This window comes from Melanerpes formicivorus, unplaced genomic scaffold (genome assembly GCF_026170545.1).
Source record: "Melanerpes formicivorus ecotype bairdi unplaced genomic scaffold, bMelFor1.0.p_v2 SCAF_108, whole genome shotgun sequence".
NCBI classification, from domain to species: Eukaryota; Metazoa; Chordata; class Aves; order Piciformes; family Picidae; genus Melanerpes; species Melanerpes formicivorus.
Window position 1 is genome coordinate 1,038,830 of NW_027142460.1, and position 14,599 is coordinate 1,053,428.

General features: G+C 56.3%; 1 protein-coding gene across 2 annotated transcripts in view; it reads left to right on the plus strand.

The window, feature by feature from the left end:
• The window catches only part of PDHX (pyruvate dehydrogenase complex component X), a 37,244-nt gene extending 24,904 nt beyond the window's left edge, over positions 1-12,340 (plus strand). For both annotated transcript variants that reach the window (XM_068166819.1, XM_068166820.1), the window contains exons 8-11: positions 5,193-5,251; positions 7,059-7,217; positions 8,544-8,608; positions 11,532-12,340. In XM_068166819.1, coding sequence (XP_068022920.1) covers positions 5,193-5,251; positions 7,059-7,217; positions 8,544-8,608; positions 11,532-11,796 — 548 coding nt within the window. In that variant the 3' untranslated portion in view covers positions 11,797-12,340. The remainder of the gene's footprint in view (positions 1-5,192; positions 5,252-7,058; positions 7,218-8,543; positions 8,609-11,531) is intronic.
• The last annotated feature ends 2,259 nt before the right edge of the window (positions 12,341-14,599 follow it).

Below are 14,599 nucleotides of genomic sequence, written 5' to 3' on the forward strand. Positions count from 1 at the left end.
TCTGCTCCTGATGCTTGGCTGCCTTACACCAGCTTGCCCAGGTCTACAGGCACCGTGTGCTGAAGCCTGGACTTGAGCTGTGGTTTCCTCTGGCCACTGAATGGGACAGCTCGCCAAGATGCAACCATCATGGACATGAGGAGGAACTTCTTCACTGTGAGGGTCACAAAGCACTACAACAGGCTCCCCACAGAGGCTGTGGAGTCTCCTTCTCTGGAGAATAGAACAGAATTAACCAGGTTGGAAGAGACCTTTGAGATCATCCAGTCCAACCTCTCCCCCAGCACCATCTGATCAACTCAACCATGGCACCAAGGGCCTCAGCCAGGCTCTGCCTAAACACCTCCAGGGATGGGGACTCCACCACCTCCCTGGGCAGCACATCCCAAGGGCCAATCTCTCTTGCTGGGAAGAACTTTCTCCTCACCTCCAGCCTCAACCTGCCCTGGCACAGCTTGAGACTGTGTCCTCTTGTTCTGGTGCTGGGTGCCTGGGAGAAGAGACCAACCCCCACCTGGCTACAACCTCCCTTCAGGGAGTCGGAGAGAGCAAGAAGGTCTCCCCTGAGCCTCCTCTTCTCCAGGCTAAGCAACCCCAGCTCCCTCAGCCTCTCCTCACAGGGCTGTGCTCCAGACCCCTCCCCAGCTTTGAATACCCATCCTGGATGTATTCCTGTGTGCCCTGTGCTGGATTCTCTGCTCCTGCTCTGGCAGGGAGGTTGGATTGGAAGATCTCTAGAGGTCCCTTCCAACCCCTAACATCCTGTGATCCTGTGACAGCTGCCTAAAATGAGCCAACATCACAGTATCACAGTATCACTTAGGTTGGAAAGGACCTCGAGGATCATCGAGTCCAACCTGTCACCACAGACCCCATGACCAGACCATGGCACCAAGTGCCACGTCCAATCTCCCCTTGAACACCTCCAGGGTCAATGACTCCACCACCTCCCTGGGCAACCCGTTCCAATGCCGAATGACTCGCTCGGTGAAGAACTTCCTCCTCACCTCAAGTCTAAACCTCCCCTGGCACAGCTTGAGACTGTGTCCTCTTGTTCTGGTGCTGGTTGCCTGGGAGAAGAGGCCAACCCCTTCCTGGCTACAACCTTCCTTCAGGTAGTTGTAGAGAGCAATGAGGTCACCCCTGAGCCTCCTCTTCTCCAGGCTAAGCAACCCCAGCTCCCTCAGCCTCTCCTCACAGGGCTGTGCTCAAGGCCTCTCCCCAGCCTTGTTGCCCTTCTCTGGACACCTTCAAGTCTCTCAATGTCCTTCTGAAACTGAGGAGCCCAGAACTGGACACAGGACTCAAGGTGTGGCCTAACCAGTGCTGAGCACAGGGCACAAGGACTTCCCTGCTCCTGCTGGCCACACTGTTCCTGATGCAGGCCAGGATGCCCTTGGCCCTCCTGGCCACCTGGGCACACTGCTGGCTCATGTTCAGGCAGCTGTCAATCAGCACCCCCAGGTCCCTCTCTGCCTGGCTGCTCTCAGCCACTCTGACCCCAGCCTGTAGCACTGCCTGGGGTTGCTGTGGCCAAAGTGCAGCCCCTGGCACTTGGACTTGTTGAATGCCATCCTGTTGGCCTCTGCCCATCTGTCCAGTCGGTCGAGGTCCCTCTGCAGAGCCCTTCTGCCCTCTAACTGACTAACATCTGCCCCTAACTTTGTGTCACCTGCAAACTTGCTGATGACTGACTCTACCCCTTCATCCAGATCATCAATGAATATGTTAAAGAGGACAGGGCCCAGCACTGATCCCTGGGGCACACCACTGGTGACTGGCCTCCAGCTGGATGTGGCACCGTTCACTACCACTCTCTGGGCCCAGCCCTCCAGCCAGTTCCTAACCCAACCATGTGCCCAAGTGGCCAAAAAGTCCATCCTGGCCTGAATCAGGAACCATGTGGCCAGCAGGACCAGGGCAGGCATTGTCCCCCTGTACTAGGCACTGGTTAGGCCACCCCTTGAGTCCTGGGTTCAGTTTTGGGCCCTCACTCCAAGAAGGACATTGAGGGGCTGGAGCAGGTCCAGAGAAGGGTGATGAAGCTGGTGAAGGTCTGGGGAGGAGCAGCTGAGGGAACTGGGGTTATTTAGTCTGGATAAGAGGAAGATGCAGGGAAACCTCCTTGCTCCCCCCAGCTCCCTGAAAGGAGGTTGCAGTGAGGTGGGGGTTGGTCTCCTCTAGTCACAAGTGACAGGAGGAGAGGAAATGGCCTGAAATTGTGCCAGGGGAGGGTTAGGTTGGACATTAGAAGAAACTTCTTCACTGAAAGGCCTCTCAAAGCCTGGCACAGGCTGCCCAGGGAGGTGGTTGGGGCCCTGTCCCTGGAGGTGTTTAAGGCCAGGCTGGCTGAGGCTGTGGCCAGGCTGATGTAGTGTGGGGTGTCCCTGCCCATGGCAGGGGGGTTGGAACTGGATGATCCTTGTGGTCCCTCCCAACCCTGACTGATACATTGATACTGTGATACCTTGAGTCCTGGGTTCAGTTTGGGGCCCTCACTCCAAGAAGGCCATTCAGGGGCTGGAGCAGGTCCAGGGAAGGGCAACAAAGCTGGGGAAGGGTGTGGAGAACAGGGCTGGGGAGGAGCAGTTGAGGGAGCTGGGGGTGTTCAGTCTGCAGAGGAGAGAAGCTGAGGAGAGATCTCATTGCTCTCTACAACTCCCTGAATGGAGGCTGGAGCCAGGGGAGGGTTGAACTCTTCTCCCTAGTAACAACTGACAGGAGGAGAAGAATCAGCCTGGAATTGTGCCAGAGGGGGTTCAGGTTGGACATCACAAGAAACTTCTCCACTGCAAGGTTTCTCAAAGCCTGGCACAGGCTGCCCAGGGAGGTGGCTGACTCCCTGCCCTGGAGGCATTTCAAGGAGGCAGAGCTGTGGTGCTGAGGGCCATGGCTTAGCAGCAGCCTGGGTAGGGTTAGAGTGGAGTGGAGTGGAGCGGAGCGGAGCGGAGCGGAGCGGACCATACCAGGTTGGAAGAGACCTTCAAGATCACTGTGTCCAACCCATCAACCCATCCAACACCACCTAAACAACTAACCCATGGCACCAAGCACCCCATCAAGTCTCCTCCTGAACACCTCCAGTGATGGGGACTCCACCACCTCCCCAGGCAGCCCATTCCAATGGGCAATCACTCTCTCTGTGTAGAACTTCCTCCTAACATCCAGCCTGAACCTCCCCTGGTGCAGCCTGAGACTGTGTCCTCTTGTTCTGGCGCTGGTTGCCTGCCTGGGAGAAGAGACCAACCTCTGCCTGTCTACAGCCTCCCTTCAGGGAGTTGGAGAGAGCAAGAAGGTCTCCCCTGAGCCTCCTCTTCTCCAGGCTAAGCAACCCCAGCTCCCTCAGCTTCTCCTCACAGGGCTGTGTTCCAAGCCCCTCACCAACTTTGTTGCCCTTCTCTGGACACCTTCCAGCAGCTCAACCTCCTTCCTAACCTGAGGAGCCAACTGAATGGTTGGACTGGGTGATCTGAAAGGGCTTTTTCAGCCCAGCCCCATTCCATGGTTCTACCATCTCTAGGCTGCCCATTCCAGAAGCATTTCCCAATGTTTATTTTGGAGAAGACTGAGGGGACAGAAGGCAGTGACACTGCAGGGCAGCAAGCTGGGTGCCATCCAAGCAGGAGTCTTCTGAGGAGAGGGCTCACACTACAGCACACTGCTCAGCTTCCCAGCACATCACACCTCTTGGCAGCAGCCTGGGTAGGGTTAGAGAGTGGTTGGAGTGGAAGATCTGAAAGGGCCTTTCCAGCCCAGCCCATTCTCTGGTTCCACCATCTCTAGGTTGCCCTTTCCAGAAGCATTCCCAAGAGTGGGTGTGCCCCAGGAACTGGACCTGAAGGTGAAGAGGCTTTGTGTCTCCCTCTGCTCAGCTGGCAGCAGGGGTGCTGGCAGCAGGGTAACTGCTTGTCTTGGGAGGATGGTGCATTTAGGATCATGTAAATATCTGGCATCTTCAGGGTGATCCTGCAGCAGCTGTGACTTTATTCTGCCCCCTCACCTGTAGGCTTTGCTTCTAGGTTTGATTTGAGTTGGCACTTTTGGGCTCCTCAGTTCTGGGAAAACAAACCCAACCCCAACCAAGCAAATGCAGCTGGTGTTGCTATCCCTGATCTCTCTTGAGCTTTGGGGGAAAGGAAGCAAAGGTGCTGCTGCCCAGGGTTTCATGGGCTCACCTCAGGTGGACCCAGTTCTCTCCAGGTCACTGTATTTGATTATGGCTTCAGCAGAAGGACACAGAGCTGCTGGCATGAGTCCAGGGGCTGGAGCAGCTCTGCTGTGAGCACAGGCTGAGGGAGCTGGGGCTGTGCAGCCTGCAGAGGAGAAGGCTCCAGGGGGACCTCAGAGCTGCCTGGCAGCACCTGAAAGGATCCTCCAGGAAGGCTGCAGAGGGACTTTCCATCAGGGTGTCTAGAGACAGGCCAAGGGGGAATGGTTTGAAGCTGAGGCAGAGCAGGGTCAGACTGGAGCTGAGGAAGAAGTTCTTCAGTCCCAGGGTGGTGAGACTCTGGCCCAGGCTGCCCAGGGAGGCTGTGGCTGCCTCCTGCCTGGGATTGCTGAAGGCCAGGCTGGATGAGGCCTTGAGCAACCAAGTCCCATTGAGAGGTGTTCCTGCCCCTGGTGGGGAGGTTGGAGGAGATGATCTCTGAGGTCCCTTCCAACCTGAGCCATCCTAGGATTCTTTTGCTGCCTCTTGTGTGTGTTGCTTTGCTTTGAACTTAACTGTCACTGGCTTTGCAGCCTGCTTGAGAACAGATTGTCAGCCTGCTGCAAGGATTGGCAGATGCCTTCACCTTGCTAAGTCTTACACTAAGAGGCCCCACAGGCCCCACAGCTGCTGCTGCTGTCCAGCTGCATGCCAGCTCACCTCTGCCATCACTGCAGTTAATGCCCCACCCTCCACTGCCAAGAGCACTCTGCACTGTTGCCTCTGTGTCTGTAGAGCCTACAGTGGAGAGTAAATCTGTGAACCCTGAAAACTTCTCTGCTGCTCTTTGTCAGGAGGGGTTTGCAGCTTTCCTGACCTTCTAGCAGTGCCTAGCAAGATGTCTCTGCTCAGGAGACTTCACCTTGGTCATACTCCCAGGAGAGAGAAGCTTCCTGGCTGCTGTAGTTGGAGTGTGGAGCTGAGCTGTTGCTGGCAGGGAAGCCTTGCTGCTGGAGCACTGACTCTCTTTGTGTGTCTTTTGCAGATGACATTAAAGTGTCTGTCAATGATTTTGTTATCAAGGCAACTGCAGTTACTCTGAAGGTAAGTGGGTAATGGACTTCTAAAGGTGTGAATTGGATGTGAGGAGCAAGTCCTGCACCACAGGGCAAGATTGTTCTGCTCAGGGATGGCCAAGGACAGTACAAGGGGCACTGGGGGCAAGCTGGAGCAGAGGAGGTGCCATAGGAACAGAAGGGAAACCTCTCTGACTATAGGGGTGCTGGAGGCCTGGAGCAGGCTGCCCAGATTGCCCAGGGAGGGAGCTGAGTCAGTCATCAGCAAATGTGCAGATGACACCAAGCTGGGGGCAGATGTTGGTCAGTGAGAGGGCAGAAGGGCTCTGCAGAGGGACCTCAACCAACTGGACAGATGGGCAGAGGCCAACAGGATGGCATTCAACAAGTCCAAGTGCCAGGGGCTGCACTTTGGCCTCAGCAACCCCAGGCAGAGCTACAGGCTGGGGTCAGAGTGGCTGAGAGCTGCCAGGCAGAGAGGGACCTGGGGGTGCTGATTGACAGCTGCCTGAACATGAGCCTGCAGTGTGCCCAGGTGGCCAAGAAGGCCAAGGGCATCCTGGCCTGCATCAGGAACAGTGTGGAGCTGGTAGTTATAGTTGGTGGGGACTGCTTTACCTTAGGCATCTGGCTCAGGCTGCCCAGAGAGGTGAGAGATGCCCCATCCCTGGAACCATTCCAGGTCATACTGGAGGAGGCTCTGTGCAACCTGCTCTAGTTGAAGATATCCCTATTCACTGCAGGGAAGTTCAACTAGATGACCTTCAAAAGTCTCTTCCAAGCCAACCCACTCTATAGTTCTGTGACTCTGAGCCAGCAGTGTGCCCAGGGGGCCAAGAAGGCCAATGGCATCCTGGCCTGCATCAGGAAGAGTGTGGCCAGCAGGAGCAGGGAGGTCATTGTGCCCTGTGCTCAGCACTGGTTAGGCCACACCTTGAGTCCTGTGTCCAGTTCTGGGCCCCTGAGTTTCAGAAGGACATTGAGAGACTTGAAGGTGTCCAGAGAAGGGCAACAAGGCTGGGGAGGGGTCTGGAGCACAGCCCTGTGAGGAGAGGCTGAGGGAGCTGGGGTTGTTTAGCCTGGAGAAGAGGAGGCTGAGGGGTGACCTCATTGCCCTCTACAACTCCCTGAAGGGAGGTTGTAGCCAGGATGAAGTTGGTCTCTTCTCCCAGGCAACCAGCACCAGAACAGGAGGACACAGTCTCAAGCTGTGCCAGGGGAAGTTTAGGCTGGAGGTGAGGAGAAAGTTCTTCACTGAGAGAGTCATTCACTATTGGGATGTGCTGCCCAGGGAGGTGGTGGAGTCCCCATCCCTGGAGGTGTTCAAGAGGGGACTGGATGTGGCACTTGGTGCCATGATCTAGTCATGAGGTCTGTGGTGACAGGTTGGACTCCATGATCTTTGAGGTCTCTTCCAGCCTTTGTGAGACTGTGAGTCTGAGACTCCATCCTGTGACTTTGGAGGCTTCTGTTAATTTTTTCCCAGCACCACTGAAAACCCTTTTGCCTGCCCTGCTCTTTTCAGATCCTGGCAGACACCTTGCTGCTGTCTCCCAAAGCAAGCTGGAATGGGAGCACTGCAAGCTGATGAAGGGCATCTGCTCACTGCCTGTCTGAGTGAGCTCCTCTGTGGGTCTCATTCTGCCCTGCTGGTGGCAGTCCTGCTGACAGCTGTGCCCTCTTCTGCCCTCATTGACAGCCAGCAGCCTGGGAGGCACTCATTAGTGCGGGCCCTGCCTGCACACAGCTGTGTGTCTGAAAGGGCTGGCACTGCTAATTGCCTGCACTGCTCTTCTTTTCACAGCTGCCTTTTGTTCTTGCTCTCCTTCCTGCAGCAAATGCCAGCTGTGAATGTTACCTGGGATGGGGAAGCCTGCAGGCAGCTGCACTCCATCGACATCTCCATTGCTGTGGCCACCGAGCGAGGCCTCATTACCCCCATCATCAAAGATGTTGCTGCCAAGGGGATACAGGAGATTGCTGCCTCTGCAAAGGTAGGGCTCAAGTCCACAGCAGGCTGAGCAGGGCATGGTTTGTGCAGCAGAGAGTGCAGAGTGAGCCAGGTGCCCAGCAGCAGTACCAAAGGCGGGTTCCGCAGGGACCGGCAGCAGTTGCAGCCTTCCCTCGCCTTTGAAAGTGCCAGGAGTTCTGCAACTCTGTTCCTAAGGACTTCAATCCAGCTGCTCACTGCTGCTGCCCACCAGGCCTTGGTATTGGGGCCACTTCTGTTCCATCTCTTCCTGAATGGTTGGGGTGATGGGCATGGAGGGCACCGTCAGTAAGCTTGCTCCACGCTGAGCTGAGCAGCAGTGTTCCGCTGCTGCAGGGCAGGAAGGCTCTGCAGAGACATCTGCACAGCTTCAGTCCATGGGCTGAGGCCAGCACAGTGAGCTTTAACAAGGCCAGGTGCTGGGTCCTGCACTTGGGTCACAACCACCCTGTGAAAGCTCCAGGCTTGGGCCAGAGTGGCTGCAGACTGCCTGTCAGAAAAGGTCTTGGGGGTGCTGGTGGACAGCTGGCTGGGCACGAGGCAGCATGTGCCCAGGTTCACATGGGGGTGCTGATGGACTCCCAGGGCTGAGCACAAGCTGCACTGCTCTGCTGCTGCCCAGCTGCATGAGGGCACTGCTGCCTCACGGGGAGCTTCTCAGCAGCCAGCACCCCCAAGTCTCTTCAAGGCTTGCAGCTCAGGTTGAGTGCTGACAGGATCTCCACAGGACACACACAGAAAATCCCTCCAGAGCCTACTGGCAGTTCCTGAAAGTGGCTGCTGGAGCAGGTCCAGAGGAGGCCAGCAAGATGATCAGAGGGCTGGAGAACCTGCCCTATGGGAACAGGCTAAGGGAGTTGGGGCTGTTCAGCCTGAAGAAGAGAAGGCTCCAGGCAGACCTCAGAGCAGCTTCCAGTGCCTGAAGGGGCTCCAGGAGGTGGGGAGGGAATTTTGATAAGGGCTGGGAGTGCCAGGCTGAGGAACAATGGCTTTGAGCTGGGAGAGGGGAGACTGAGACTGGAGAGTGGGAAGAAACTCTTGACAGTGAGGGTGGGGAGACTCTGGCACAGGTTGCCCAGGGAGGCTGGGGGTGTCCCCTGCCTGGAGGTGTTCAGGGCCAGGTTGGATGAGGCCTTGAGCAGCCTGGGCTGGTGGGAGGTGTCCCTGCCCAGGGCAGGGGGGTTGGAGCTGGATCATCTTTTAAGGTCCCTTCCAGCCCAGCCCCTTCTGTGAGTCTGTGACTTTTACTGGCTGTATGCAAATGGTTTTGTCTGTTACCACACTTCCATTCCTTTTTTCTCTCCTGTTTTTCCTCTTTCATTCTCCTTAGGCCCTAGCAAAGAAAGCAAGAGATGGAAAGCTGTTACCAGAAGAGTACCAGGGAGGATCTTTCAGGTAGCACTCTGTGGCACTTGATTTGTGCATGGGTTCAGAGCTGTTTCAGTCTCAGCTCTTCTATGCTGTCCCAGTGCTGTACATTGGAATATCCTGCTCCATATAGGGTGAAATTCTGAGGGCCAAACCTAGGTTGAATGTCTGGGGGAAAAGATGGTGGACAGCAGGATGCCCATGAGCCAGCAATGTCCCCTTGGGGCCATGAAGGCCAAGGGCATCCTGGGCTGCATTAGAAGGGCTGTGGTTAGTAGGTCAGAGAGGTTCTCCTCCCCCTCTGCTCTGCCCTGCTGAGGCCAGATATGGAATATTGTGTCCAATTCTGGTCCCATCAGTCCAAGAAGGACCTCAGGGAACTGCTTGAGAGAGTCCAGCCCAGAGGCACAGAGCTGCTGCAGGCAGTGCAACATCTCCCTGTGAGCACAGGCTGAGGGAGCTGGGGCTTGGAGCTGGGAGCAGAGGAGCCTGAGGGCTGCCCTCAGTGCTGGGGATCAAGATGTGCAGGGCAGTGCTGGAGGCCAGAGCCAGGCTCTGCTCAGGGATGGCCAAGGGCAGCACAAGGGGCACTGGGGGCAAGCTGGAGCAGAGGAGGTGCCAGGGGAACAGAAGGGAAACCTTCATGGCTGTGAGGGTGCTGGAGCCTGGAGCAGGCTGCCCAGAGAGGCTGTGGAGTCTCCTGCTCTGGAGCCTTTCCAACCCCCCCTGGCTGTGTTCCTGTGTGAGCTGCCCTGGGTGCTCTGCTCTGGCTCGGACTGGGTGATCTCTGGAGGTGCCTTCCAAGCCTGTGAGTCTGTGACTCTGGTGGTACAGGTTTCCCTCAGCAGAGGCTGGTGCAGAACTCAAGGTTTTTCATGCTGAGGGGGATGAAGCTTTTCTGTTGTCACCTATTTTCCCCAGCTGCAGAAGAATGCTGAGCTGGATTTGCAAATGCCAGCTGACAGCACAGAGACCCTGACAGGGATTGGTTGGCAGAGGTATTGTAGCAGGCAAGGATGTCCACAGGGTGTTAGGGGTTGGAAGGGACCTCCAGGTTGATTTCAGTTTGCTCTTCAGAGCAGTGGCTCCAGAGGGGCAGGGTGTGCTGTCACCAAGCAGCACTTCTGCTGAAGCAAACTGCAGCTGAGCTGGCTTGCAGTCAGCCTGTGAAAGGTAATTCTAAGTGCTTATCCTGTCTCCTCAAACAGTGTGTGGTGAGAGTGGCACCCCACAGCTCCTGGGGAAATGTGGCTGCCAGGGGCAGTGATGTGCCAGGCTTGCAACTGGACTGATGTCTGCTGCTGGAGGAGTGGCCCAGAAATCTGTGAGCTTCTCAGCAGAAAAACCTCATGGAACAGAGTCACAGACAGGTTTGGGTTGGAAGGGACCTCCAGAAGTCATCCAGCCCAACCCCCTGCACTCAGCAGGGACATCCTCCACTACAGCAGGTTGCTCACAGCCTTCTCCAGCCTCACCTTCAACAGCTCCAGGCATGGGGCCTCAACCACCTCCCTGGGCAACCTCTTGCAGTGTCCCAGCAGCCTCCTGGTGCAGAACTTGTTGCTCACATCCAATCTCAATCTGCTCTGCTCTCATTCCAAACCATTGCCCCTGCTCCTGTCCCTGCAGGCCTTTGCCAACAGTCCCTCTGCAGCCTTCTTGGAGCCCCCTTCAGGTCCTGGCAGGCTGCTCTTAGGGCTGCCTGGAGCCTTCTCTTCTCCAGGCTGAACACCCCCAGCTCCCTCAGCCTGGCCTCCTGGCAGAGCTGCTCCAGCCCCCTGACCATCTTGGTGACCTCCTCTGGAGCCTCTCCATCAGGTCCATGTCCTTGCTGTGCTGAGGGCTCCAGAGCTGGACACAGCCCTGCAGGTGAGGTCTCACACAGCAGAGCAGAGGGCAGAATCCTCTCTCTCCATCTCTGGGCACACTGCTTTGGATGCAGCCCAGCAGCTGTAAGAGTGAGCAGTTGGTGCTGATTCAGCTTTCTCTCTAGACCATCTCTCACCATAGAGTCCAAGCCTTTCCCAGGGCTCTGTGTGGTTACACAGAAATGCTGAAGGCTGAGAGGCCTCATCAGGCTTTCTGTGCCTGAGGGATTTCTGTGTGCCCCAGTTTGTATTGCTTGGTTCAATCTGAAAGACAGTGTGGCCTGGAACAGAGAGAGGCCAAGTTTACTGGGAGCTGGGACTTCCCTGACCTACTTTCTGCCTGCTGTGTGCAGTGCTGTAAAGAACTGGGACTCTTCAAAGGGTCTCTTGGTTGTAATTGCAGAAATCCCAAACCTCTGACATTTGAGTGAGCCCAGCTGAAATCTGCTTTGGAGCTGATAGGTTTGGCCTTGGGGGAGGACTGGGTCACAGCAGTCACTGCTCTGCTGAGACCCCACCTGGAGCTCTGGGGCCAGCCCTGGAGCCTCTCTTCCAGGAAAGATCTGGAGGGGCTGGAAGGTGTCCAGAGAAGCGTCATGAGGAGGAGCAGAGGGCTGGAGCTGCTCTGCTCTGGAGACAGCCTGAGAGAGTTGGGGTTGTGCAGGCTGGAGAGGAGAAGGCTCCCAGGAGACCTCATTGTGGCCTTCCAGGATCTGCAGGGGGCTCCAAGAAAGCTGGGGAGGGACTTGTGAGGGTGTCAGGGAGGGATAGGACTGGGGGGGATGGAGCAAAACTGGAAGTGGGGAGATTGAGATTGGCTGTGAGGAAGAAGTTGTTGCCCATGAGGGTGGTGAGAGCCTGGCACAGGTTGCCCAGGGAGGTGGTGGAAGCCTCCTGCCTGGAGGTGTTTGCAGCCAGGCTGGAGGTGGCTGTGAGCAACCTGCTGTGGTGTGAGGTGTCCCTGCCCATGGCAGGGGGTTGGAACTGGCTGAGCCTTGAGCTCCCTTCCAAGCCTGACAGTTGTATGATGACTCTCTTCTGGCCTTACTGGCGACTCTTCTGTTTGTTTCTCTTCCCCTCAGCATCTCCAACCTGGGCATGTTTGGCATCAACGGTTTCACCGCCGTCATCAACCCCCCCCAGGCCTGCATCCTGGCCGTGGGCCGCGCCAGGGCCGAGCTCAAGCTGGTGGAGGATGAGGAAGGGAACGAGAGCCTGGAGCAGCAGCAGCTTATGACAGTGACTCTGTCAAGTGATGGCCGTGTGGTGGATGATGAACTGGCTTCCAAGTTCCTGGAGAGCCTGAAGGCCAACCTGGAGAATCCGATGCGCCTGGCCCTGTGCTGAGCTGGGGGCGCTGGGCCCGGCCTGCAGGGTATTGGCCTTCAGATAGGTGTTCTGTAGAGAGGAAGACACAGCCCCTGGCAGGGGGGCTGCTAAAACACTTTATTTATTGAATTGATGTCAGCAGAAGGAGGAGCTCTCCTGCTGGCAGTCCTTGGCGAGGAGCAGGTTTTGTGCTCTCAGAGCTTTAAAGCTCGCCCGCTGCGGGTCCTCAGCCCCTGGGGCTGGTGGCACAGCAGATGGCAGAGAGGAGTCTGTCTCCTCTGGCAAAGAACATTCAGAACAACTTGAGGAAGTTCAAAGGGAAGCCACAAAATAGTTTGTGGTGGAAGGAGCCTGGAAAGGTCATTCAGTCCAACCCTCCCCCTGCAGGCAGCAGGGGCATCTTCAACTAGAGCAGGTAGCTCAGAGCCCCAAACCACCTGAGCTGCAGTGGTTCCAGGGGTGGGGCATCTGCTCCATCTCGTAGGCACCCTGAGCCAGGCTCTTGCCAGGCTCCTGCCAGCCTCAGCATAAACAAAATAAAGAACATGTTTCCTTCTCTTAAGGCTGAACCTCCCTCCTTTACTTTCAAACCCTCCCCCCTTGTCCTGTCCCCAAAGGCCCTGCTCAAAAAGCCTGTCCCCAGTTTTCTTAGAGGCTTCTTTGTGTTCTGAAGGGGCAGTGAAGTCTCCCAAGGGCTCTCTCTTCTCCAGGCTGAATAACCCCATCCTTCCTTCACAGCAGAGGTGCTCCAGCCCTCAGATCACTTTTGTGGCCTCCTCTGAAGCTGCTCCCACAGCAGAGCTACCTGCTGTGCTCCAGAGGGGTCTTTCCTGTGCTGAGAGAGAGGATGCTCTGTTGAAGGGCTAAATACTCAGCTTCCAGAGGGAGGAAGCTGAGCCAAGTGCTGCCAGGAGACCTGGCCAGTGCCAAGCTGATGCAGTAGCTAAATCACATTGCTGCAATAGAGAGCTTTTGAGCTTCCAGAACTGTTTCTGGCAGATTGTGCTATCCAAATTTAGAGCAAATGATATTGAGAAGATCATGACTGATCTTGGTAAGAGCAGAGGGGGAAACCCCAGACAAACAAATGAAAATAAGAGCTCTGGTAGAATCATAGAATCAATAAGGCTGGAAAAGACCTCAGAGATCACCCAAGTCCAACCTCTCACCCAGCACCTCCTGACAACTAAACCATGGCTCCAAGTGCCACATCCAATCCCCTCTTGAACACCTCCAGGGATGGGGACTCCACCACCTCCCTGGGCAGCACAGCCCAATGGCCAATCTGTCTGGGAAAAACTTCTTCACCTTCAGCCTAAACCTCCCCTGGCACAGCCTGAGACTGTGTCCTCTTGTTCTGGTGCTGGCTGCCTGGGAGAAGAGACCAACCCCCACCTGGCTACAACCTCCCTTCAGGGAGTCAAAGAGAGCAAGAAGGTCAGCCCTGAGCCTTCTCTTCTCCAGGCTAAGCAACCCCAGCTCCCTCAGCCTCTCCTCACAGGGCTGTGCTCCAGACCCCTCCCCAGCTTTCTTGCCCTTCTCTGGACACCTTTCAGCAGCTCAACCTCCTTCCTAACCTGAGGAGCCCAGAACTGGACACAGGACTCAAGGTGTGGCCTAACCAGTGCTGAGCACAGGGCAGAATGACCTCCCTGCTCCTGCTGGCCACACTCTTCCTGATGCAGGCCAGGATGCCATTGGCCCTCTTGGCCGCCTGGGCACACTGCAGGCTCCTGTTCAGCCTACCATCAACCAGCACCCCCAGGTCCTTCTCTGCCTGGCTGTTCTCAGCCACTCTGACCCCAGCCTGTAGCACTGCCTGGGGTTGCTGTGGCCAATGTGCAGCACCTGGCACTTGGATGTGTTCAATCTCCTGCCCTTGGACTCTGCCCATCTGTCCAGCCTGGCAAGGTCCCTCTGCAGAGCCTCTCCACCCTCCAGCAGATCAACTCCTGCCCCCAGCTTGCTGTCAGCTGCACATTTGCTGATGACTGACTCCATCCCCTCCTCCAGATCATCAATGAAGATGTTAAAGAGCACAGGGCCCAGCACTGATCCCTGGGGCACACCACTGGTGCCTGGCTGCCAGCTGGCTGTGGCACCATTCACCACCACTCTCTGGGCTCAGCCTCCAGCCAGTTCCTAACCCAGCTCAGAGTGCTGCTGTCCCAGCCAGGGGCTGACAGCTTGGCCAGCAGTTTGCTGTGGGGGATGGTGTCAAAGGCCTTGCTGAGGTCCAGGCAGACCACATCCACAGCCTGCCCCACATCCACCAGGCAGTCACCTGGGCATGGAAGGAGATCAGGTTGTTCAGGCAGGACCTGCCCTTCCTAACTCCATGCTGGCTGGGCCTGAGCCCTTGGCCATCCTGTAAGTGCTGTGTGATTGCACTCAGGATGACTGCTCCATAGCCTTGCCTGGCACTGAGGGCAGGCTGACAGGCCTGGACTTTGCAGGTTCCTCCATCCAGCCCTTCCTGTGGCTGGGCACCACCTTGGCCAGTTAATTGTATTTATATCAGAGATCTAACTGATCTTTATCTGAGCCTTCACTACAAGCTGCAAGGAGGCTTGTGGAGATGAATGGGGAAAGGAGGTGACAGAAGAATCTGGGAAGCTAAATTGGATCACAGATAAAGCAATTTCCCCAGAACATTGAAGTCACCTGGAGAAGTCTGCAGCTAATTGGAACTCATCAACACCCATTTGAACTGTAGCTGCATCTCTTTGTCCTCTCTGAAGATAACTGCATCATATCTGCTTTGCAGAGGGGTAAAGCACCTCAGAGCTGCCTTCCCATGCCTGAAGGGATCCTACAGGAA